The sequence below is a fragment of the Coccomyxa subellipsoidea genome, assembly GCF_000258705.1.
Source record: "Coccomyxa subellipsoidea C-169, whole genome shotgun sequence".
Classification (NCBI taxonomy): domain Eukaryota; kingdom Viridiplantae; phylum Chlorophyta; class Trebouxiophyceae; family Coccomyxaceae; genus Coccomyxa; species Coccomyxa subellipsoidea.
In genome coordinates this window covers 1,051,357-1,076,227 of record NW_005178023.1, presented here as the reverse complement: position 1 = coordinate 1,076,227, position 24,871 = coordinate 1,051,357, and the positions used below count along the sequence as shown (strand labels likewise).

The window sequence follows — 24,871 nt, the reverse complement described above, 5'->3', positions numbered from 1 at the left end:
TGGTCATAAGGAGGTTTCTTTCTACCTGCTAGTCTGAAAATCTGTGCAAGACGCTGGGAATGGGCGACGTCTAGTTCGGGAGTTGGCTTCTCTGGATATTTTTGTTGGTTAAGGACGCAAAAGAAGCCAGCCGTGGCGATCCTGCATCCTAGCAGGGAGGTCCTCCCAAACAGAATCAGAAGCTAAAGACAGGAGGGAGGATGAAGAGGGCGTTGCGTCCTGAATTACAGAGGGATGCAGCCTCTTTCACAGGCACACCCCTTCCAGGGCTGACACAGCGGCATGCAGGGGCCAAGGAGGCCCGCTCAAGGCATCGTGGAGCCCATATGGCACCTCGGGCAATGCTGAGTGCGCCAGTGAGGCACCCTGCCAACCAACAGTAGCTTTTACACCTAACGTCTGCATTACATCGCGCTTCAACGCATCTGATCTATGTCATCACTGATTCTTTGACATGTTTTTTACTGTTGAAGTGGCAGTTTCCAATCTTGTACAGCACACCTGGCTGTGGTCTTTGTGGATTTTGTTGTTACTTGGAGGTTCTGAACACCACGTTGCACCCTGCAGGTGGCAGCAGAGATCGTGAGGAGGACTGCTGCATCAGCTGTTGGGGGTGCTATATCTGCAAATGCAGTTGCGTCAGGTGTGCAAATCGTGGCATGTGCTCACCTGGCATCATCAAGAAAACACGTCATGCAAATCCGCATGATTTGTACAGCACCGATACTTTGTGGTGCACTGCCTGGAGCTCACACTGATAAAATTAAAGTGAGCAATGAAGTGGAAAGCTAAATCTGTGTGTGGGTGTGTGCAGTGGCGCATGGGCCCCTTTCGCAGGCAGGCAACACACTGGTGTGGTACAGCATTGCCGGGATGCTCTCTGCCTCATTCGGCGCATCCATGCTCCCAGTGGCCAAGTATGCCTGGGAAAGACTGGAACACCTGTTGGCGCCGCAGCAAGAGAAGGAGAACGCACAACAGGTGACTCACTTGGAGCTTCAACTTGCACCATCAGAATATATTTGGGCCAATCCTGGAAACATATTGCACTATTTAAAGCCCAATGTTTTGCAGACGACATTCTCATGTTGCGTGCTTGTCCTGCAGGAACCCATATATCTTTACGGCGTGAACACAACCTGCAGCCGCTACCTGAACAGGCCAGAGGCCATCCGTGCTGCGCAGTTTGCTGCAGCTGCTCACGAGGGACAGGCAGGCCCTCAAGACTTGAACATAACACTTGGATCTGCCAATCTTTTTACATGCTGCAGTCTTTAGCTTGTGCTGAGTCGTGATGGTTTGGCCCTGCAGAAAAGACTGACGGGAGATCCCTACATCATGCATTGTGTGGAGACCGCGGCCATTGTTGAGTGCCTGCACGCCACCTCCAAACTGGACGAAATGGATGAACGGTGAGTGGATCAGATTCTTGTCCGGTCATGCGTGTGCCCTTCAAAATATCCCTACGGTAAATTTTTGATTGTCCACGCAGTGGTGCCTGTGTTGCACCACTGCCCTGTGCGCAATTGTGACCTGAATAGCGTTTGACACTCGTAGAGTCTCTTACATTGCCGGTAACGAAATATTTGCCCTAGTAGTGCATTGAAGAGCTGCCTCCGGTGTATTGGACCCTGCAACCTGCGGATGCATAGCTCCTACCCTGGACATAAGTACTGTTGGAAGCCACATGCGCCACTGTGGCAGCGAACGGTTGGTTGGGGCTGTCAATGCACACAAACTTTCCTTCAGATTGTAAGGACTCCTCAGCTGGTGCGTGAGGAAATAGAACAAGCAAATATTGCTGTATTTGCGTCCACAGGGTGGAGGCAGCAGTGCTAGCGGCGCTGCTGCATGATGTGGTGGACGACACGCGCGTGAGCCTGGAGGAGGTGCGAGCCGAGTTTGGGCCGCGCATCGCGCGCATCGTGGGGCAGGTCGCCCAGCTGTCCACCACCACGCAGCTGTTGCGACGGCGCCGCCGCACCCACGTGAGGCCACTCTTTTTCTCCAAGACTTGTCCGTGCATGCTGTTGTCTTCGTCAAACGACAGTGTGCCTCAGACACTCTTCTCCTCCCCAGCAATTCTCTTCCCATGGCGCCATGCGCACGCAAGGCCGTCTGGGGCTCGTGCATCTCGAAGGCTGTGGTAATATAGCAATGGGGCATACCTCAATCTGTGTTGCTCAAGGCTCTGCTTTGCGCATCTGGGTCCTGGATTTCCAGTACAAATATCTGATGCTTTTGTCGTCCGCCCGCAGAACGAGATGTACGTGGGCGCAGCCGCGCCGGCGCCGGAGCTGACGAGGGAGGAGGACGCGGACCTGCGCAACATGATCCTTGCGATGGTGGACGAGCCGCTGGTGCTGGTGGTGAAGCTGGCGGACCGGCTGCACAACATGCGCACCGTTTTTGCGCTGCGGCCCGACCGCCAGCGCGCGGTGGCGCTCGAGACCATGCAGGTCTGGTGCTCCCTCGCCGAGCGCCTCGGCATGTACTCCCTCAAGGTGTGCGGCCCCGCACCCCACTTGTTGTGTTCCTGTGCTCTGGTGCTTTGCCTAGTGTTGAAGATTGGCTCTACCGCTAGGCCAACTGGACAAAGCACTACCTGCTGGAAGCTACCTGAAGTGGCATTGTGCTACAGCCACATTTATAGGAGGCAGAGCACAGGAAGCCTTGCAGACTCCTTGTTTTGGCTTGAGATGTTTTATTCAAGCAAATAGCGGCATGTCGTACAGCTCGCTGCTGAGAACACCAGTGTGAACTATCCTTCACTGGTGACCTTCTGATGCATGCCATAATCTTCCAACTTTGGCCTTGTCTGACACTTCTATTTTGATATACGCAGTCGGAGCTGGAGGATCTGTGCTTTGCGGTGATGCACCCGCGCGAGTACCGGGCGCTGCGCAGCGAGCTTGACACCATCTGGGGCCTGCCCCCGCTCTCGCCCACCTGCATTGCCGACGCCGCCGACAAAGCCCTGACTCCCCTGGCGACGCCGACAGAGCCTGATCAAGCTGCTGATAGCCCAGCCACTCCTGCCAGCAGCAGCAGCAGTGGACTTGTGTGCCCAGCGGCTGAGGTAGCCCTGCCAAGTTCTGGGTCGCAGATGTATGCCAGCAGCTCAGGGGGCACTGAGCTTGCCACTCCGGCAGCCTCCAGCAACATTCTCTCTATGCCAGCGGCAGCCAGGAGGGGGCTGCTGGATGGCAGTGCGGCCGTGGCTGCAACGGCTGCAGGCGTGGAGCTGTGCGGCCGAGAGGAGGCGGACCTGAGCGCGCTTGGCAGTGCGACGAGCAGCACGAGGAGGCCTAACAGCGGCCTAGAAAGGGTGCCATCTTCTATAGCGTCTGGCGCTATGGCAGTAGGCACGACAGGTGAGCCTTGCTTCAGATCCTTTTGTGAATGAATGATGCTAAAAGCTGTGGGATGCGGGTTTTGCGGGCCACCGTGCCCGTTGGGCGTCTTGTGGGCCCCATTTCTCTGGCGCCGTTTGAATGGGGGCTGGTGAATGGGGGCTGGTTGTGCAGGGTCCACGGAAGGGGTGGTTGTGAAGACCAACACTGCAGAGGAACGCACCGGTGGAGAGGCCTTTAGCGGCCGGACTACTGAAAGTACGCACGGCAGGACTCCCGCACAGCAGGAGGTGGGAACACTTACAATTAGCATTTCATGTTGCTTTCTCACTAAAAATGAAAAGAGCCATCTTGCTGAGTCAGCAGCAGACCGCTTGAGGACCGATGCATGAAGCTCCTCTGTCAATTTTGCTTCTCACAGAGCTGCAGATTTGCACGGGTTCCACAGTCACTTGGCGCCCCACTTCTACGCTGGCGGCTGCTACAGCCGAATCCTCATTTTCCATGAATTTCACCAGCATTTGCTGTCTCTCAAGGGATGTGACTCACCATCCTGTGTTGGGCAGGCATGGGAGCTGATACAGACGGTGCTGCCATTCTACGCGGTGACATTTCGCAGCGGCGCGTCGCAGCAGCAGTCACGTGCGGCGCTGGATGTTCTGGACAAATGCGCGCACCGGCTGCTCTATGAGCTCAAGATGGAGGGCCTGGCCACTGGCCTCGACGTGCACGTGGAGGTATTGATATACATCTACTGCGACCTGTGTTCAAACCACATTTAATGCGAGAGCCTAAGTGAGACCGTACCTTGCCATTCAACAGCCTTTGAAGCATCCGTGCTTTGTCGCAGATGCTACTAGATGCTGCATTTTCGTTGTCAGAAGGCTGCTGATGCCGTGCAATGGCTTCATTATTCACATCCAAAATACTGTTGGGCTCGCATGCACAGCAGATGTCTTTTCCATGCATCTGTCAGTCCGCAGTTGCCATTCACCTCCTATGAGCGACGGTGGTGAGCACCTGGAAACTGGAAGCTGTGGGAGCAAGACATCTGCTGTGCATAAAAGGGGGGGTCGAGTAGTGTCTCATGGGTGTATGTGTGCCTGGATGCAGGGGCGCATAAAGAGCCTGTACAGCATGTACCGTAAGATGATCAGGAAGAGCGTCAGCCTGCGCGAGGTGTTTGATGCACTGGCCTTGCGCGTGGTAGTGGACGACCAGAACGGCTTCAAGATGCAGCGGGCCATCGAGGTGTGTTGCAGCCAAAAAACCCTATGACAACAGAGATGATTTTGTCATCCACTCCCTCGCCCTTGTCCAGCGTTGAGATGCCCCAGCATTGTAAACGGTCAGAGTGGATGCCTGACAGGGTCATTGGGCACCCAACGCATGGCATCTACCCTTTGGATGCTGCTGAGGATGCTGTTATGATTGCATTGCGGTGGTGCTGTCAAGAATAAGCTCCTTGCACATGACTGACATAATTGAAGATGTTTGTGTTATCTCCAGTTTGATCAGCTCCAGTGCTGAGCCATCCAGGCACTGGAAGCTCTTCAAACTGCAGATGACAGCTTCATCGCATCTGGAGAGCTGTGCTTGCTTTTGAAACTGCTGAAAATCCCTTGCTGACAAGACTGCTATGCAGGCGTGCTATGAAATTCAGCCAGCGGTGCATCGTCTGTGGCGGCCCATCAGGGGGGAGCTGGATGACTACATCTTCAACCCCAAGGCCTCCGGCTACCAGTCGCTGCACAGCGCTGTCATAGGTCCGCTCCAATGCTGACTCAGCTACAGATCATTCTGTTGAGCTGGCTCTGTCAAACGGAGCCCCCGTCAGCTGAACGGGAAGAGTTTTCACCTGGTAGCGCAAGTACTGCTCACTCTGAGCATAATGCTCATCACCTTCTGAACGGGGTTCAGTCTGAGGTCTGTGGTGTGTGTGTATCTGAGCAGAAGGGTGGTATCTATTGTGCAGGGCCAGCAGGCGTGCCTATGGAGGTCCAGATCAGGACGTCCTCCATGCATGAGATTGCAGAGTATGGAGCGGCGGCTCACTGGGCCTACAAGGACACCCCCCACGCCCCCGTCCAAGCTGGCGCCAGCACATCAGGCGACACCATCAAGGTAGCATCCCTTTTCCTTCCGTTTTTTCTCATGCTTCACGAGAAGAAAAGTAGAAGCTTGCTGCGTCACAAGCAATGTCCAATGGTCGGTTTTGGGGTCTCATTGGGAAGTCGTCATGACTTGGGCCAAGCATCGTGCAGCTGTCCTTTCAATAGCTGCCAATGTGTTCCGGGGTATCTGCTGCTTCCTGAAGTGCCATCTCCAGGGGTAATTCAAGACCCAACAGAAGACAATTCTCTTAATCAAGGACTTCAGTAGCAAGTGAACTTTAGGGACAAGAATCAGTGCTGAAGGACAAGGGTGGATGCAACAGGTTGGGCAGCCCATGGTGCGGGTGCTGCGGGGGAAGCTGCAGCTGGGCGTGGTCGTGGACATCGAGGGAGACAGGATGCTGGTGGCCGTTGTGGTCCCCTCGCGCGTCATGCCTGACACCAGCATCGACAAGAACCAAGTCAAGTGAGCGCTGTCCTGCCTGGCTCCTAAATCTCCTCATACACAGTGTCATGATGATTGTGTCACACATCACCACCACCATGCTCAGCATGCATCCTTTGACTCACAATAGATTCCGAATCTTTTTCACTTCAACGGTGGCTTGCGTTACTAGACGAGGAAGATCTGCAATTTCCTTCTTGGCTGCTCAGCACTTCTGTGCCATTTGATATTCTGCATCTTACAATGGCATGCAGCATTGTGGCAAAGGGTGTGAGTGTGTGGCAGGACGGTGCTGGCGTATGTGAGGAGGAAGAAATTTTGGGCGCCGGGCCATGGGGACCTGCACCTGTCTCTGGAGTCCTACATGTTGTGCAAGGACGGATACTGGCACCTGGTGGACTCCTATGACCAGAAGCAGCCCCCCTTTGTTATGCCCCTGCAGGTGAGGCATGCTTGATGCCTGCTTAACGAGGGGTATCGTGTTGAGGAATGGAGGTGAAGAAGTTGGAGGGTCTTTGTGTATCACGTCTTGAACCGGACAGGAACGTTGGGACCTAATATACAGTGTGCATGTCTCGCAGAATGTCCAGAAGGGCTTTGATGGCGTAAAGGGAAAGGCAAAGCTGACCTCTGCCGAGGCCAGGAAGGTGCGCACCCTTGCCCTCTGCTCAACATATCCTCTCACAACCTGAACTCTTACTTTGTGATCAAGCAGCCTGAAGGATCCATGCAGCACAAGCAGATTAGTCATGTCCCAATCATAACATCCAATTCTGCAAATCGTGGGTGAATCAGAATAGGAATGGCCCACCCAGGATTTGCATACCTAATTTGATGGATGCATCACTGCTGCAGGCGCGGCTGCTGCGGCGCATGCTGGAGTGGCAGAGGGATCTTCTGGGGGACCCAGATGGGATGGAGGGGGAGGCTGGTAGCGGTGGCAGTAGCAGTGGTAATGCGCCGATTCCGCAGTCCAGTCAGGTGCAGGTGCTGATCGTGCCGACTGGTAAGATTGAACAAGTGGAGCGCGGCACCACCGCCGGAGACATCATCCGCCAGAAGGTGCGCGGCAGCTTCCCATTCTGCTGGATCCTTTGCACTAATGAGGATACACTGATTCTCCTGGTCTGTCTGTGTGTTTGAGATCAAGCTACAGAGCTTATCTTGGTGCTGCGTGCTGGATATTTGTTATCGATAGTGACTCCCGTGAACGTGCTGGCAAATCAAGGGGCCCATCACAATGGTCCAGGCGCAAGCAAGGCTTCTGCAGGAGCATGAGGTTAGCTCTACTTGACTCAGATCACAACGATGTTGCCAGGATGTTGACGGCGGGTTCGGTGAACGGCTAGATGTTGCTGCAGGGAAGGATCGAGATAGAGGAGGAGGGGCGCAGGCACATTGGGCCACGCCTGGTCAATGTGAACAACCACCTCGTGCCCGAGAGCACCCCTCTGGGTGATGGGGACTGGGTCTCTCTGAGCCCCGAGCTCCTGGACATCTAGCTTCCAGGCGAATCTGACCGCTGTCATGCGGTCAGAATGTACCTGTTTCAGACTCTGTACCATGCTCTCTTGTACTGAGGGAAAATTTATCAGAAGGGCATGCGCTGCAGTCTATCATAGGTGACAACAGCATCTGAGCACGCCCCTGTACAATACTCATTCTTCTCGATCACAGGTTTAGTGTTGTGGTTTTATCTTCGTCGTGGAAAAGTGGTTGTGCTGTAACCTCTCAACCCATTCATCCTGCTTTACCGGTACCGGTCTCATCACCTCTCGATATGATCATCCTGGTGTGCAGCTGGCTTGCATGCTGCTCTGGTCAACAGTGCCGTGATCAACGACACATCATGATCATTTAAACATAGCGCCGTAGGGTGCACATGTGCGCCTTGAGGAAGTAAGGAAGGAAATCACACTCGAGGTCATTGCGCTGTTCAGATCTAGAGCAAGTGCCAGTGCAGATGATCCACTGCAGATCATGACCACCATGACGTCACGACGATCCTGCCACATAGCTATAAATAGCTACTAGCGATCAACTGGTTGCTGTGCATTCCCTGGCATTCCAGACTGGCATGGCCCATGGTTCCAGCCACCTTCACCGCCCATCATGGTGCATGCTCTGCCTTATGATAATTGGGCCCCAATTATTGGGGAGAAATTCTCCCGGAGAATGCAGTACAAGTAGCTTAAATAATTTTAGTTAAATTTGCAAATTGTGTCTGGCTCATTAAATTCCATCCATGCACTTCTTGATGATGGCACGCACTGTGCATGACAAATCGTCTTTGGGGCGGCACACAAAGCTGCCCCTCTCCCAGGGACGGCCAACAAAGCTCGTGCATGGAGCACAGTGACTGCCGATGCAGGACACGATTGAGTTCGTCGTCACTTGCTCGTCAGACTGCTTCGTCAGTTGCGCAGGCGCGTCTATTGTTCCTAATCAGGAACCGCGGACACACGGCTGCGAGGGGGACCATTGCTTCGAGGAGTTTACTGCATCCTCACCAATAGAGGACCTTTCAGCGAGGCAGGCTTTCATTCTTGCTCGAGGTCTGCACTTGCGTAGGTCACCTGTAGAGCCGGCTGAGCTGCAGCAAGGAGGCCGCTGACCCGCCAGGAGTTTAGTCGGAACGAAAGCGTTGAGGCAAGTTCAAATCCTGCGTGAAAAAGTATATGCGCCTTGTCTCACCGCAGCGTGCATTGCCATCGGGGATTTGCACTTTTGCAGAACAATTGCACGACTGTAGAGCGAAATGCTGCGTGAAGCGTGCTCTGCGGGTCGTTTGATATGACGCACAGCGAGGGCCATAGGGTTGCGTGCCGCCCAAACGCGGGTGCAGCGTCTGTGAAGTGCCTGCGTGCCATCTACTGATTTGTACCGTTTGTGGGTCCAGGAATGTCGGCTCTAGGAAGTATCTTGGCCGACCGGTGGGGCATCACTGGACAATCGACCCTGCTTGCCTCGGCTGCAGCTCTGGCTGCCACGCTTGTCGTGGTGCGTTTCTGACCCGCCTTTGTCTCGCGTAATGCACCTTGGTCGGCCTCGGAAGTGGTCTCGGACAAGCAATTCTGGCTGGAACAGCTGGCCTCGCAACTTTTTCTGACTGTGTCGGACCTGTGGCAGAGAGCTCTCCCTGCTTGAACTGGAAGATCAGTTCTCTGGTCACTTCCAATTCAGCTTTTCTGACGTTGATCGTTCTTCAGGCGGAGAAGGACACGCTGCTCAACCCTGACTTCCTCAATAGTCAGAAAGAGAGGCTATGGGAGCTTCCGACCTACAAGCTGGTGAGCATCTTTATTACTTTTTGTGGCCTTTTGCGGTGCTTTGCTCATGCATGCTTGTGTTAACCCTCTACGATGTTATCGATGCACCTTTTCTTGGTGGAAAGCGACAGAAACCCCTTCGAGGCCTTCCTTACTTCCCACATCGTTCAAACGAAATGGGGTGGCCGTTGTTCCAACACGATTCTTGGATGGCTTTGGGATCCATGCATGAATGCTCATATTCATCAGCATTACTGTTCGTTCATGCTGTGCACAGCAAGGTTGCCCTTTGCGGCGGGATGGTCCCAATGGTGCAGATTTGAAATCACCTCGGGCAGGCAGCCCTGCTGGTAGATAGCTAAGCAATGTTGTGCTTTTCCGTGTGCTGCAGTACGCCCTTGGCGCAGCAGCAGTGCTTGTTTTCCTCTATGCAGCCATCTCACTTCTCTGGCCAGCTGTGCCACGTGTCCTGCTCGTGGACTTCTCTTGCTTCACACCTCCTCAGAGGTAAGCCTTCATTCCTGAAAGCCATGCAGCTGTGCATTGAGCTCCTTGCAACAAAGGTTGAGCCTTTGATGTACACTTCACTGACCTTTTCATGCTCTGCGCAGGTTGAAGTGCTCCAGGAAGAGGCTGATGGATGAGATCCGTCTCAAGGGGGTGAGTCCTTCCAATCAGCTGCTCTCTCGCACCAAAGCTTTTCTGCTTCTTCTGGTAGTGACATGTGCAGAGTCATCAAGTCAGCATGCGAGCTGACATGCATCCATTGTTTGGTGATGTAGAATGGAAGCTGACATGTGTTTTGACATGTGGCTTGCAGGTGTTCACCGAGGCGAACCTGGAGTTCCAGGAGAAGATACTGGAGAGGTCTGGGCTGGGAGATGAGACCGGCCTGTCTGATGGAATTGCCGCCATGAAGGATGGCGAGGTGAAGACCACACTAAAGGCGGCCCTGGAGGAGTCTGAGATGGTCCTCTACGACGTGGTGGAAAATCTGCTTGCCAAGTCCAACACCGACCCCCAGGAGGTGTGCTTGATATCTGCACACTCTTGAAACATCCACCTGGTCTCGAGTTCAAATTGTTCTGGGAATGGAAAGCATGTAGCATCCGTGTGTCAGTGAAGTCACATGCACTTCTCCGCAGTGTAGTGTGGCAGGTCATTGCACCTGATTGCATTGTACAGCTAGCAAGATTCCGACCCAGGAATGCATGCAACGCAACAGGCTGAGCATGGATTCTGTGTGCCATGCAGATCGACATCGTGATTGTTTCTTGCTCCTGCTTTGCGCCGACCCCGTCCATGGCGGCCATGATCACCAACCACTTCAAGCTGCGCCGCGACGTGCTCACCTACAACCTGTCCGGCATGGGCTGCTCATCCTCCCTCATCTGCATCGACCTCGTCAAGCACCTGCTCAAGGTACGCCTTGCCCCCAGAACTTTGCAGTGTCTTTCAAGTGCTACCCACTGGCACCTCTCGAGTCCTGCTTGGTGCTGTCTCTGACACTGTTAGGACAGTGCCAGTGTCTGAGTCGCGCAGCTGGATCATCCAGGCTGGACATTCGATGGGTGTACTTGAAGTTCAGCAGTGTGCAGATCGGGGGTTGCTGACAGATGCTGACACATGTGTGTGCAGGCGATGCCCAACAAGCTGGCGCTGATCGTGAATCACGAGAACATCACCCAGAACTGGTACGTGGGCAACGACCGCTCCATGCTCGTCTGCAACTGCCTCTTCCGCCTCGGCGGTGCCGGCGCCCTGCTCTCCAACAGGTGTGCTCCTCCACTCATCGCATCAATCTTTCTCCTTTTTTTCCTTGTGCATGATAAGATTATTCACTGCTGTTGGCCTGTCCGACCATATCCGACCCAAAGTTTTCATGTGAGGCACTTTCTACAAGAAACACATGACTTGCACTATAAGCCATTGCTGCAGAAATACGCTGTCAAATGGATTTGTACTGACTCGTTTCCGGCGATGCAAGGGTTGTGAGCCTTGCCGTGGAATGAGGCAGTTCTCAAGGGGTCAACTGAGATATCCGGCTGTGGTGGCGCGCAGGCCCAAGGACATCAGGCGGGCCAAGTACGAGCTGGTGCACACTGTGCGCGTGCACCTGGGCTGTGAGGACGACGCCTTCGGCTGCATGGGCAACGGCGAGGACAGCGAGGGCATCAAGGGCGTCTTCCTGCGCCGTAACGTTGTCTCCGTCGCCGGCCGCGCCCTCAAGGTCAATCTGCAGCGCCTCGGACCCCTCACCCTCCCCATCACCGAGATGGTGCGCCCCCCTCTCGTTTTTCTTGGTGTCCCTCTCCCTGTACACCCCACATTCTGACTGCAGGCTAGGTGGTTCTACTGTACCTGTACTGTCCTTACTAGTCCCAGTTGCAAATGCGCAATAGGGTGGTGATCATCCCTGTTGCGTGCTTGTGTATATTGTGGTCATCGAGTGCTTCCATGTGAGCCACCGCTGTGGTGTTGAGTGATACACCGATGGACTGGCATGCATGAGACAGTCCATTGTGTCTTGAGAGGTCCTGATGGCTGACGCAGTGTTTCTCCATTGCTGTAGGTGAAGGTGGTGATGAACAAGGCGTACGTGCCCAAGTTCAACAACGCGTTTGAGCACTTCCTGCTGCACACTGGTGGCCGCGCTGTCATCGACGAGATGGAGGAAAAGCTGAGCCTGACGCCCGCGCAGTGCCAGCCCTCCAAGGACGCCCTCTACCGCTTCGGAAACACCTCTGCCGCCTCCACCTGGTGCGTTGTATTCCCTTCCTGACCTGCTGCCAGTTGTCGGTGCTCCGCTTCAGCGGTCATCTGAGGCCTTCGGTACCTGAAGGAAAGAAATTATGGAGGATGCCCCCTGCAGACACAATCTATTTATGACCAAGCACCTGGCATTCTGGTCAGGTCAGCTCAGCAGTGCACCGTGGTTTTCTTTAACAGGCTGTCTCTTGGACGGATGGTTGTCTTAGGCACATGTATCGGTCAGTAGCACATCATGAGGGGGCAGTGTGCTGATGGATGAGGATTGATGGCTCAGGTACATTCTGTCCAACATCGAGCACTTCAGCGGCCTCAAGCGCGGCGACCGCATCTGGCAGCTGGGCTTCGGCGGCGGCTTCAAGTGCAACTCCGCTGTCTGGCGCGCACGCCGCAACGTCAAGGCCAGCCACGAGTGCTGGGAGTGAGCCTCAGCGCAGGGGACCTCCCAGCCTCCCGCCTGTCAGAAAGTCTTCTGCTGCTTTCAGACTGTGGACACTGGGTAGACTCTGCACGTGCTGCAGTGCCTGCAAGATTTGATAAGGCTGCAGTTGGCGTTTCTGCTGACATGAGCACTGTCGACGAATACTTTGCTGGAGCAGCTCTGGTTCTGAGCCCCCATGTGTTTGCGCACAAGCGGGCTGGCATGGCACTGTGGGAACGAATGATACTGCCAACGTGCTGGAGGTTAAATTGCTCTCTTGCCTGGTCCTGTGTGATTGAACAGGTGGTTGAATGATATTGTTGGTCGCATTGCTAAGACTTCTTTGGAAGCTGTTGCTTGGGGTCTCTTCTGCCGTCTTTGGAACTTGCTGCATGCAATATTTATGCATTTGTGGATGCGAAGGACTGTTGGATGTCATACCAAGACTTAGTATCCATGCCGCCTCAAGTTGGAGATTTGGGCACTTGTCTATCCATTTCATTCTGTTGCCACGGAGGTGCTTCCTCCAACCTTGAGATTTGTCACTGTCACGGGAGCCTCTCAGGCTTCTGGGGGGAGTGCAACGCTTGATCAGGGGTCATCATCAGAGTAATCAGCATGTGAACAGAACGCATGTGGCTCCAGAAGGACGAGGGGGAAGTGGGTGGAGACTGCCTTGGGTTTGAGGTGTTTCCTGGCAGGGCAGCCAAGGCAGCAGTTGCATTTATGCTTATTATTGTGCCCTGGGTTGATAACCTGGGGTCCTTGCGAGTGGCTAGAGCAGCCTGAGCTGTGGACGAGCTCAGTTGCATCCCTTGCACTTTGTTGTGCTAATGCCAAGATTAGTATGAAAGCTGCACCGTTTTTAAATTATGGGATGCCACACTTCCAAAGGAAAAAAGGGCTTCTGCATTGCTTGAGCATTCTCCTGCTCTCTGCTTGCCCAGGTTCTGACTTGTGCAAGCACCTCTATTTGAATGATATGTCAAAAGCTTGCGTTGCAAGTTGCAGGGATTATTTATGTCATCAGATGAGATGTGCAGCATTTCCTGCTTAGTGTGGCAGTGCTCCAAATAGGCAGTTGAAGAATAATTGGGGTGCTGTTCATGATCAATGTTGATGCACGTAGTGCACTGCACTGGACATAGGGATAGTGTTGAAGTGTTTGCAAGATAAGTTTCTGACTCCACTGTAAAGACATTTGCCAAAGCAATGACCCTGGTTCTTTCCGTACAAGCATCTATCGCTACGGCTGTTCAAGATATCCAGGCTCTGGTTAATTGCACTGTAGAAACGTCACAACACATCCAGTCACAATTCCGGCACAGGTGATCACATAATCATGGTGAGCGCCTACAGGTGTCATGAACAAAAAAACTTGCACATACTTGTGTCAAGGGCAGCACACACTCCAGATGGTTTCCTTGTGTCACCTTAATATGTAAACCACACTGGCAATTATAATCGATCTGAGAGTTTAGAAGTTGGCCATAATTTTCCCTATGCTCCCTCTGACGTAGTCCAATTTAGGCAGGCACTGTAACTGCCACCGTTAGTTCTGCCGCGACAGCCACCACACTCGCAACGAACTCATTGAAAAGGACAACTACAAGAATGTAACTTACACGTTCAAGGCTGGGCAGCACCATTCAAGATGCCAGGTAAGGCATTCTCCGTTTGTGCACGACTCCCGACATCTTTCCAAACATCCTTCTGAACCGTGTGTCATCTCAGGTCGGACAGTGATCCCTGCGAACGGGCATAGCGTTTTTGCGGAGACTCAGCAGTTCTTCACCAAACAGAGGTATTTGTCACGTGCTAGTAGAAGCTGCCAATTCTTTCAACTTTCCCAAGGAAACACATGGTCACGCCGCTCATTGAAACTGAGTTCCAACACTTTATGAAGTTATCGCGCACCAAACAGGGCTGCGATCGAGAAGCTCAAAGCAGACAATGAGCTGCTCAAAGAGGAGCTACTGCTGGAGAATAAGTTTTCAGTGAGACCCACCACCACCTCTGCAGCAGCGATCATCGAAAACCTCCAAGAACAGTCCGATGTTCACACCAGAAAGGTACTGCACGTCATCAGTCTCTGTACCTTCCTAATCACTTTCAAGCGAGAGTTTCAACTCCTTATGGAGGGGCTCCATGCCCCCAGTGCTGCATGTAATTGCTAGACTGCGCCCCTACAATTGGAACACTCCCTTTATCTTACTCCAAGAGCTTCAGAGCACTGCTCGAGGGTTTGCATAATGTACCTTTGACTCAGTGGGTGCACCACTGCCCGGCCTGAGAAGGGCTACATGTGCTAGTGAATGAGAGAGGGCAGAGCCTAGTCCGATCACAATTATGCAATCTGTTAGAGATCAGGACTTTTGCATTGTGTCAGGTTGCACGTAGAAGGATGTGGCAGGCAGCGACGTGCCCTCGCACCCTGTTGAAAGGATTAAATGCTGAAGTGGCAAATGCACATGTGTCAGGTTGGGGCGGAAAGGGATCGCGTGGGAGAACTGCAGCGCCAGGTGGCGGCCATGCAGGACAGGATCGCAGAGCAGCGCCGGCAGATGGGCGGCGTCAACTCTGCGCGCGAGTGCGACATCCAGGTGGGACTCGCTCTCGCGGTTGTCACTCCTCATGTACCCGGATAAGCCTCGCTTTGGACCTCACTGGAACGGTACTGTGGGGATGCTCCTCTCCAAACACACTTGCTGAGAGATGCTCATGCTATGATTAGTCATGCTGCAACACACAGAACAAGCACGCAATCTGTTAGTCAACCCTGCGGAGGAGAAGCGGACGAGGCGATGTGTTCTTGATCGGACCTGCAGGTGCCAGATGGACCGCTTGCATCTTAGGCACCTCATGGGAATGCCAGTGATGCAATACATTGCCATCTCCAGCTCTAAGAGCGGACTAGCCCTTCGCATTACAGTAGTTCACAAAGATCCCTTGTTGCAGAAGTGCCATGTTGGCTGTGGCAGGCAGAGAAGGCGATGGCGGTGCTGGAGAATCGGGTGGAACAGGCCTGGCACCGGCTGAACGCGCGACGCGCGGCGACGGCGGCGCTACGGGACACGATAGACGGCGCGCGCAAGGAGCGGCTGGCCATGGCCGAGCAGCAGAAGAAGCTGACGCAGCAGCTGGCGGCCGCTCGCGAACGCGCCGGCTCCTTGCTTCAAGCCAGCCGCGCCGCCTGCCTCGCCCGCAACAAGGCACGCCCTTTCTTAAACCGCCTGCTGCCACCCATTGCTGAGAGCTGGACAGCTTTCTAGAGGCATCTTACAATAGGCACAAAGGGTGCGGTTCGCAAAGTATGTCGGCTGATGTGCAGGCGCTAGCGGAGGCGGCCAATCTGAAGATGGCGGGCGACAAGGAGACGGCCGCGGCAGAAGCGGAGTGGCGGCAGCTGACTCACCTCATCGAGCACGACCGCAAGCAAAAGGTGCCCAGCACCTGTCGCCCTGCGCTTCCCCCTGACCTCATACACCGCTTTGCATGAGGTCTGGGGGTGATCTCTGCCCCTGCCTGAATTGCTGTAGGACCTGATTTGAAATGCTCTCACTGCACCTATTTGCTTTCTTCTGTCTGGGGCGACATGCCAGTGGTGCTTCCCTTTCCTGGTGGCTGCGCACTTCCCTGCACCTCTGGAAGGTGGATCCTTTGCAAGGGAATTGGCAGCTGACAAGCAAGTTGGCTGCTGCTGTGTAGGAGCTACAGAGGGGCCGCGAGCTGGCGGAGCGAGCGCAGTCGACCAGCAAGCTGCTGCGCGAGGACCTGACCCGCGGAGTCGCGCCAAAACAGGCGCGGCGGCCCAGCTGGGCTGACACATCAGCGGCTGCCTCGTCACCGGCTGCAGGGAATGCCTCGAAGGACGCTGCGGCCGGCGGCGGCGTTGCGGGCGCGGCCAAGCGGTTGGAGGAATTCACTGCAGCCTTCGCGCGCATCAGCGAAGCCACAGGCGCGGCACTTGCATTTTATTGCTTTGCGTTACTACTGTATGATCACTATAACATGCTTTCCTGCCATGAGGCAAGGTGCTTGTGCAGAAAAGCTGCAATCAAATGCTGCCATATATTTCCCCCTTCTTGGACTCGCAACACTCACTTAACCGTGGGCGCGGTACTCAGACTTCAGATACACTCCCTGCCAGCCAGGGCTTTTGCAATGCATGCTAGATAGACGACTGTCTCGAAGAGTCCTGAGGATGCCGATGGGGAAAGATTTAGGTTGGAGTCCAGTGGGCATAGGTTTTATAATTCAGGGGTGTGCGTGCAGGCACGGCGGGGGTGGATGCGCTGGTGGTGGAGCTGAGCGCGAAGGAGGACGGCAACTTCCGCCTGTTCGGCTATGTGGGCCAGGTCAACGCCGCCATAGAACAGCTCCGGGCGCACATGCGCGAAGTGGCGGCCGAGCTGGAGCGCTGGCAGAGCAGCAACGCTGCGCAGGACACCGAGCACGCGCGCGCCGTGCAGGTGCCTTTGCCTTTTTTGTTGTTGTTGGCATTCTTGATCCATACTAGGATATGTGAGTAACTGCAGAGCAGTGCTTCACGAGTGTCACTTACCAAAGAGCGCCCTCAAATGCACAGATACCCATGTGTCAGATATCCCAACAGTCATGCTGCTAGCAGTGCATGCATCACTGCGAAGATCCGTTCTACGACAGTGTGCCTTTGATACAGCTCACTCGCTGCCCATGGAACATGGTGTAGCATAGCGGTGTGTCTGTGCCCCACCTTAATACACTGGATGTTGCTGCAGGCGCTGCAGGAGCGGCTGGAGGAGGCGGAGGCGGCTGCTGCGGCGTGGGAGGCACGCGAAGCTGCAGCGGACGGCCGTGCAGCCGCCCTCGCAGAGGCCGTCCAGGTGAGCCGTCCAGCCAACTGCCCTTCCAAGGAAGGATTCGCTCGCAGTTAGCTGCGCGGGCACTGTCTGACAGGCAGTTGCCTCAGCAGAGGAGGTTGATCACTCGAAAAATTGATCCATTCCTGTTATCTCGATGCCAACCCAGGCATGTCGTTGTATGGTATTCAATGAATGCCCTCTCCAAACCAGAGGTCAAGCACAGTCAGTGGATCACATTGGAACGAGCATGCGGTCGCAGCAGTGCACAGAGTCTGTGCCACAGACGCTGACCTGGTTCAAAGCTCAAGAAAGTAGGAATGCGGGTGTGTGTGGGCCGCAGGCGCTGTGGGTGCGCAGTGGGTGCGCGGGTTCTGGGCTGGAGGAGCTTCTGGACGGCGGCGGCATTCCCTCCACGGCCAACCTCATGCAGTACCTGGGCGCCATCGAACAGCGCACCAACCACCTCCTCCACGTGCGCCATAAACCCCCTCAAGCATTGCAATAAATGGGGAGAAAACCCTGTATGGAATTTCGCGCGGGACACAACACTCCCGTTGTATTATTGTAAGAACCATTAGTGATGATGGGGTTTTCCCGTCCACATGTAATGTATTATGCCTGTGCCTTATTTTCTTGTTACTGCCACAGAACCAAGCCCCCCAAAGGAACCATAGGACATGAAGGATCTTGATCCACTCTTGCGGCTATGAATATAAGAAAGTGCACCTTGCCTGCTCATTTAACGCCCAATGTGTATACAATCTGACGGATATCGAATTTAGAGCCTACACTGCGTGTCAGACCTTATCTGTAGTCTTTTGGTTTGTCTCTGATTTGATCCCAGGATAGACAAGGTTGGAAGGTTGTCATTGAAACGCTGCTGCGACGCACCTGTCCCTCATGGATCGGAAAGACGTGTGAAAATATGTTGATAACTGCATGCAGGATGCTGCAAACAGCGGCGCTGCTGCGAGCGGCGCGGAGGCTCAGGAGCAACCGGCCGCGGCCGGCGCCGCCCCTGAGACGGCCGCATGGGATCCCATGCGCTTCCTGCCCTCCACCCTGGTAGAGATGGACGATGGCAACGGAGCAGAGGCCGACAGCGGACCCCTCATGCCCCTCGATCGCAAGGTAAGCTGCAGTGCAGATTTCCCAATCCATGGTAAGGCTGTCTCAATGGTGATCTCAGGACCCCAGGGCATACATCGTCTGCCTGTTGCTTGTGCAGATTCCGTGGTTTCCAGCCCATACCATGCAAAGGCTGTGTTCATGTGTTCAATGGCTCAGCTTCGCTTGTTTTTGCCATTCACTTGGCCTGGGGATCTTGAGGTCTTGCAGGAGGTCTCAACCCAGGCTCGGCGACTGCAATCGTTTGTCACATTTTGTGAAGATTTAAGCTTAAGATGGCAACTGCATGCGGCAGGCACTGGAAGCGAGGGCGCTGCAAAGCATGAGCAGGCGGCGGGAGCAGGCGGGCAACACAGCCGGCGGAACCCAGTCTCTGGGCTTCCGACCTGGCAGCAGCCCTGCGAGGAGGCCTCCGCTCACCGCGCTCGGCCGCACCGCCGCAGCCGTCAAGCGGCCTGTGCTGACGCGGCCGCGCCGCTGATTGCATTCGGTTGTCAAAGGTCTCCTCAGTACGTGTGCGAGCATGCACGTGGAGCCACTGTAGCTGTGCAGAGCACGTCTGATCATGAGAATATGGGGACAGGACAGACCAGGACAGGAAAGTGCTTACAGTGTTTGTCTTTGCAGCAAATAAGCTGCTGATGCTCTCAAATTCCCAGATTAAAGTGTGACCATCTGTAAGAATCCATTCCATTCTACAAAGCTCTCCAACCGCTTCTCAACCAAAAACCTCAACACGGAAACAAACAGCATGTCACAAAGAATTGAATTATAATCATCCGAGCCACACTTCTGAACGGTGGTCTCCGGTCGATCCCACCCCACCGCGCACAGACAGCGTCGCCTTGCCCCACTCCGCCCTGGCCGCCTCAAACGACGTCGTGTCCCTTCGCGCCTCCTTTGCCGACGGGCCCTGCAGCCATAGCAGCCCCTCTCAAGTCTCCGGCATCGACCATACTCGTTATTATAGTAGAGCAAGGCAGGCACCTCAAGAAAATGGGTGCAAAGCAGGGAGCACAGAGCCCAATGGCACGGCCTGCAGTGCAGAAGAGGCAATGCACAGGCGGCGGTGTATGCCTGTTTCCTCTTGATGCGCTGGTCTTGCACAAAGCGCCAGAGGCTGTCGATGCGCGGCTGCTGCGACTTGCAGAACTTGGCACGGTTGTTGTGCAGGTCCTGCACAGACAACATGCTTCATCAGGCTCTTTGCGCCACTTCTGACCTGTGCCAACAATGGTTGCTCTATGCCAAGTTGCCGAGTCCACAGACAAATTCTGAATCTTTGGGCAGCTGCAAGGGTGATCATCAGCACTCAGATGCACGCGGAGCCCACTTCCCGCCATTCAAAACATTGACGCTGTGTCTGTGCACTTGATGCCCCTACAGGGGACCTGGTAAGGGATGAGCTAATTGCTTTTGTCAACTCTAACACCGGATTGTGCAGCCATGCAGCAAAGTCAGCTTTCCTCCCCTAGCATCATCCAGAGGGTGGCTGCGTGCCCACTAAATAATTATTAATTTCTTAAATGCTGTTCCTGCCAGGAGGCAAACTGCGTCTGCAGATAAGCTGCATATAAAAGGTGCCACATATCCTACCCCTCCTTGGGCCATCTCAAAGACCCGAGAAGACATGTGTTGGCAGAATCCCACAGCCAGAATGTGGAGGGCGGCATGCCTGGATGGCTCTGTCAGTGGAGGTGATAGTCTCTTACCTATTTCCGAGGCGCATAGAGCCTCACGCCGAAACAAGGGGCCCGTGCCTGGATAGCAATGTCTGTGGAGGTGCGAGCCCAGGCGAGGCCATAGCGCGAGCGCGCGGTGTCCAGGCAGTCTAGCAGCGCCTCGCGCTTCATCGCCAGCGACTCCCGCGAACTCCACGCCGTCGCACGTTCCCTCCTCGGCGCCTCCGCCTTCTGAATCATCTCCTCCAGCCCAAACGGGTCCGCCTCCGCGTCCTCCGCCGGTGGCGCCGTCGCCGCCTGCCGGCAGGTCTTTAGTCCTGAGTCACCAGCATCATGTGGCTGCTGCACATTGTAAGGCGGTGGAGGCTATGGGCTTTTCGAGGTGTTTTTTGCCACTAGCCCCCAGCTCCTCGCAGGGCGTGCTCAACTGCACAGCGGACGCGAAGATGGCCTTTGAGATAAAGGTAGGATCATGATGACGTCCAGGACGGGATGGATGTGGATCAGGATGACTTCTTTTGAAGGGAGATGCAGGGGAGATGCAAGGTAATGGCAGGCAGGTGCAGCAAGGAGCCACACCTGGGGCGCCGCTGCCTCACCGCTGCCGGCAGTTCCGTTCGCCTCTTCTTGAAGCCGCTCCTGGTGACATTACGTAATTTTATAATTCAGTGTGGCTGCAAACATTGCAATCTCACAATATAAGTGCTGTCTGAAAGACTGTGCTTTGCAGATCATATGGTAGTTGCATGGCATATGAGGCCTGTGCTATTGGGTTCCCATCGATGGAGACCGGCCGATGGCGAAAACATCAGGTCGAGGCTCAACCCATACAAAGCTGATCAGCCAGCTGGGTGCAAGCAATGGCAGGCCTAAAAGAGGCACCTTGACGCGCAGGAGGGCTTCATCGTCCTCCTCTGTGGCCTCCGGCAGATGCTGGATGCTGTCCTTCAGCCGGCTAAGCACGCGGTTGTACACAAATGAGTCATCCGTCAGCAACTGACCGCGCAGCACCCCCCACAGCCCATACACGTCCAGCTGCCCCTTCTGGCGCATTGTGAACAGCTGCATCATGCAAATCCGTTCTCATGAATGATATTAGCACAGACGCCCCGGTAATGATGGCACAGTGCATGAAAAGGTTTGGAACGCTTGTGGGGAAGCTGTGAGGTCAGAGGTGCTCACCTCTGCGTGTTTGCTGGCGACAGTGAAGAGCTTCTGGAACTCATTCGTCAATGTGGGGTCCACTGCCAGCGCTGGATGCCTCATCGCTCCCTTCAAGGCCTGGTTGGACAATGAAATTTTCTGTCAAGAGCAGCAGCTCACGCTACCACACAGAACAACAAACGTGTGGTGACCTATGCACATGTGTCACAAGGATGAAGTGGGCACCTCAAATAGCAGGTTGCTGTGGGCTTTGGAAATGGCTCCCTGGCTCAGCAGCTGCCTCAGAAGAGGGGATGCCTTCTTAAATTTCTTCGGGTTGCTGATGTGGGATCTAATTTTCTCCAGCGCTGCTTCCACCTGACTGGCCCCTGCTGAGATGCAAAAATCAGAAATCAAAGTGACAGAAACAGATCCAAGACAAGAAGCAAAGCGGGCCAACCCACACAGATCTGTGGTATGGGAGTTTGGGATACGATCATATACCTTGTTCTGACAACCCTCCAGCATCAGAGGCTCCAGAAGAACCACCTGGTGACAGAAAAGGTTTCAGGGAATCTCTCGTGCATACTTTGAAAGCCCTTGATGCACCTACAGGAAGTGTCTCAGCAGGTGTCGACCTTCTGTCTTCAAACGTTTAGCTGGCCGAAGAGGTGGCTCCTCCGGAGGTGGAGAAGGAATTTCTTCGTCATCTAGGTGAAGGTTGCTATTCGTATCGTTTCCTGAGAACATCTGTCACTGCCCAATTTGCTTGGCCCGATCAACTAAGTGCCTGCAAGAGAAAACCCGGTGAAATATCTTCTACAATGATGTAGTTCTCTCTTGCTATATACAATCGAATAACTTCTTGTAATTTCATCTCTGGGATCCCAGTCAAGTCCCATTTCCTGCACATGGGTTGCCAACTCTGGCTTCGCCCACGATGGCTCCTTCATGTTGATCATGTTGACGAACCCAGAATTCGCTAAAATTCAGGTTGTTGTCTATGATTGAGTACCAAGACTTGCTTCGCCAGACACTACAGTACTCGAAAGGAATCTTTGTACTATTGACTAGCACGCATCAAAAGCTCCTACCAGTGCAGATCTCAATAATATAATCAGAGACAACTCCAGAGGAAGATCACATCTTATTTTATTGCTGCAACGGTGACTTGGTCACCACATGCCTCAGACAAGAAATTGATGGGGTCAATTCATCGCATGTCTGGTTGCTCTCTAGAGCTGCAGATTGTATAGGAGCAGCATTAACATCGAGAAGCACCATTTGAATTGTTATATTTACCGAGTGCACGACATCCATGGCGAATACATCGTGCAATGTGTTCCGATTCTCACGGCTGCTCTATGGAGTGAGATATGGAGCTAGTGCTACAGCAGGCAGATGCAGCCCCATTCCAGTTCCTCACAGACTGCAGCATCTCTATTCGTCCTTGAGTACTACCCTCCATACTCATGGGTCACATGCAAAGGACATAAAAAGAACTGTTGCAGCGCAAGTCGAAACTGAGCGGCTGCATACTCTACGAGCCAAAATCGAGGACGTGCCAGGATCCATGGTGGAAACAATGACAGACGAGCTGCTCAGCCTCGGCGCGCTATCAGCCAGGTCAGCGACATGTGTGGGCTCAACCTGCAATTACACTTCTGCCGATTCTCTGCTTCCCTTCCAAAGCTATGTCACGAGGAGATTCGACTAATTTTGATGAATCCTCTTGTGCAAGTGCAGTGTGGAGGAGTACAGGACGCTCGATGCTCCAGAGCAGGAGATTTTCGGGGACAGCAGCAAGGTGTGGGAGCGGTGCACAGTGCAGACGCTATTTTCTGCATCCACAGATGTGGGCGCAATACTGGCGCTGTGGCATGCGCAGTCAGGCAGCGCAGCTCCGTTGAAGTATGAGGCAGGTGGCTCCTCTGCTCACGTCCTGCTTGCCCCACACCCAGCACATAGACATATGTCAGGCATGTAATCTAGGAGGTTGCTTGTACTTGCGACCCCTGATTGATGGTCATTCCTGATGCAGCAGCAGCAGCAGCAGTTAGGCTCCAATTCCTTTCCTCTTGGCGTGCGCTCGACGCGCATAGATGCATCACACACGAAGCTGAATTTCAAAGCAGTGGGAGAGAGCAGTAAAATAGCGCGGCAAGCAGATCAAAGCTCCTGGGGTCCTGCATTTGCAGGTGGAGGAGGTGCCTGATCAGGAGTGGATGGACAGCGTGAGGGCCAGCTACCAGCCAGCCTGCATCGAGGAGGGCCTCTGGATTGTACCTAGCTGGTGTGAACCCCCGGAGCCCACCGCCACCAATATCATCCTGGAGCCTGGCCTGGCCTTCGGCACCGGAGAGCACCCCACCACTCGCCTATGCCTGAAAGCCCTCGCGCGTCTGCCGCTTGCTGGGAAAAGAGTTATCGACTACGGCACAGGTCAGTCCTGCTCTAATTGTTGCAGTCCGTCTCGACTTCTCTGCATGTAATTGTGTGTATCATGCGGATGCAGATGTGACTCTCAAGCTTCCTACTGGCAGATGGAGAAAGCATGGTCGCTGCCATTATGCCTTCTTCCTTTCCTTGCTGTATGGTAGGGATGCAGAACATGCAAAGATGGTATGACTGAATGAGCTGTAAATACTGTTTTGCAGGCTCGGGAGTCCTGGCCATAGCTGCGCTGAAGATGGGCGCGTCAGAGGCGCTGGGTACGGACACAGACGCGCTGGCAGTGCATTCTGCGAAATTTAACGCGGGCCTTAACGGAGTGGCGGCCAGTTTCCGGACGGAGCAGTGTGGCGCCTCTCCCGACAGCCCCGAGCCGCTGGCCGCGGCGGGTCTTGCCGATGTGGAAGCATCCTTCGACGTGTGCGTAGCCAACATTTTGCAGGTGTGCATCTACAGTATATCTGTAGCTCACCTTCGCAATGAAACATAGGCAGACCTGCTCAGCGGCTAACGATTTGCATATCGTCCACTGGAGAGCCTCTAAAATCTGCTGGATCTTGCGAAGGCAGCGCGAAGCCCAGTTCGGCCCATCAAGTGGAACATACCGCCCAATGCCCTGAAAGTGTTTGTGACAGTGGCTTAATCATCAGCAGTAAATGCCTGTAAGACTGCTCGGACAGCTGTGTAGCTGTAGGTGGACGAGCGCCTTACAGGAGCGGTGCTCAATCACTGATACAACTAATCTCACACCATTGAGTCTTTTGGGGTGTGGTTTGCAGGGACCTCTGCTGGAGTTGGGTCCCAGGCTGGCGAGCTATCTGAAGCCCAATGGCGTGATCCTTCTGTCCGGCATACTGGTAGAGCAGTGGGCGGCAGTGAAGGATGTCTATGAGCCGTTCTTTGCCGAGTTCGAGGTGGCGTCCGAGGGCAAGTGGGCCCTGGTGACAGGCGTGCGCAGTGACTCATGAGCAGCTGTCATTATCATGAGTCATAAGTAGCTGGCATACTATTTAATCATGAGCAGCTGCCCAAAGCCTGCAGGTTGCAGCCCTTGCACAGTGCTCCCGCTGCGGCAGCCCCAGCACCGCATGTTGAAGCATGGCAGTGTAGCCAGTGCGGCCAGTTCAAGATAGTGGCTGGGAGGTCATACCCTGTGCAAAAAAATCTGAGGCCGATCTGATACAGTGTAGGAATTGCTGTGCAGCATGCTGTCAAAACAACTGTCTCATTGCGGCACTGTGCTGTGACAGTA

At 54.3% G+C, this 24,871-nt stretch overlaps 6 protein-coding genes across 6 annotated transcripts; 5 read left to right on the top strand and 1 right to left on the bottom strand.

Moving 5' to 3' along the window:
• Positions 1–326: 326 nt before the first annotated feature.
• On the top strand, positions 327–7,414 carry COCSUDRAFT_59689 (hypothetical protein; the record flags this gene model as incomplete). Its single annotated transcript, XM_005643692.1, has 16 exons — positions 327–348; positions 815–981; positions 1,312–1,412; positions 1,820–1,988; positions 2,259–2,504; positions 2,846–3,374; positions 3,528–3,643; positions 3,920–4,090; positions 4,467–4,604; positions 4,999–5,119; positions 5,329–5,477; positions 5,791–5,933; positions 6,198–6,354; positions 6,494–6,559; positions 6,768–6,974; positions 7,274–7,414. 16 exons carry the CDS (start codon positions 327–329, stop codon positions 7,412–7,414), a joined length of 2,643 nt encoding a protein of 880 aa, XP_005643749.1.
• A 1,057-nt stretch (positions 7,415–8,471) lies between these two features.
• COCSUDRAFT_26029 (very-long-chain 3-ketoacyl-CoA synthase) lies at positions 8,472–13,582 on the top strand. The gene is made up of 11 exons (XM_005643691.1): positions 8,472–8,561; positions 8,812–8,912; positions 9,122–9,202; positions 9,573–9,688; positions 9,793–9,841; positions 10,002–10,208; positions 10,436–10,603; positions 10,820–10,956; positions 11,243–11,459; positions 11,754–11,941; positions 12,228–13,582. The coding sequence occupies exons 2-11, from the start codon at positions 8,814–8,816 to the stop codon at positions 12,373–12,375; spliced, it is 1,410 nt and encodes a 469-aa protein (XP_005643748.1). The 5' UTR covers positions 8,472–8,561; positions 8,812–8,813; the 3' UTR covers positions 12,376–13,582.
• Positions 13,583–14,842: 1,260 nt separating this feature from the next.
• On the top strand, positions 14,843–15,643 carry COCSUDRAFT_59687 (hypothetical protein; the record flags this gene model as incomplete). The annotated part of the gene is made up of 2 exons (XM_005643690.1): positions 14,843–14,974; positions 15,353–15,643. 2 exons carry the CDS (start codon positions 14,843–14,845, stop codon positions 15,641–15,643), a joined length of 423 nt encoding a protein of 140 aa, XP_005643747.1.
• Positions 15,644–15,684: 41 nt separating this feature from the next.
• COCSUDRAFT_59686 (hypothetical protein) lies at positions 15,685–18,824 on the top strand (the record flags this gene model as incomplete). The annotated part of the gene is made up of 7 exons (XM_005643689.1): positions 15,685–15,813; positions 16,080–16,366; positions 16,633–16,843; positions 17,132–17,236; positions 17,556–17,687; positions 18,161–18,346; positions 18,639–18,824. 7 exons carry the CDS (start codon positions 15,685–15,687, stop codon positions 18,822–18,824), a joined length of 1,236 nt encoding a protein of 411 aa, XP_005643746.1.
• A 294-nt stretch (positions 18,825–19,118) lies between these two features.
• Positions 19,119–21,696, bottom strand: COCSUDRAFT_19866 (hypothetical protein; the record flags this gene model as incomplete). Its single annotated transcript, XM_005643688.1, has 6 exons — positions 19,119–19,230; positions 19,377–19,519; positions 20,083–20,364; positions 20,914–21,087; positions 21,208–21,306; positions 21,415–21,696. 6 exons carry the CDS (start codon positions 21,694–21,696, stop codon positions 19,119–19,121), a joined length of 1,092 nt encoding a protein of 363 aa, XP_005643745.1.
• Positions 21,697–22,753: 1,057 nt separating this feature from the next.
• On the top strand, positions 22,754–24,587 carry COCSUDRAFT_59684 (ribosomal protein L11 methyltransferase; the record flags this gene model as incomplete). The annotated part of the gene is made up of 5 exons (XM_005643687.1): positions 22,754–22,794; positions 22,915–23,107; positions 23,367–23,610; positions 23,826–24,061; positions 24,399–24,587. 5 exons carry the CDS (start codon positions 22,754–22,756, stop codon positions 24,585–24,587), a joined length of 903 nt encoding a protein of 300 aa, XP_005643744.1.
• Between the last annotated feature and the right edge of the window lie 284 nt (positions 24,588–24,871).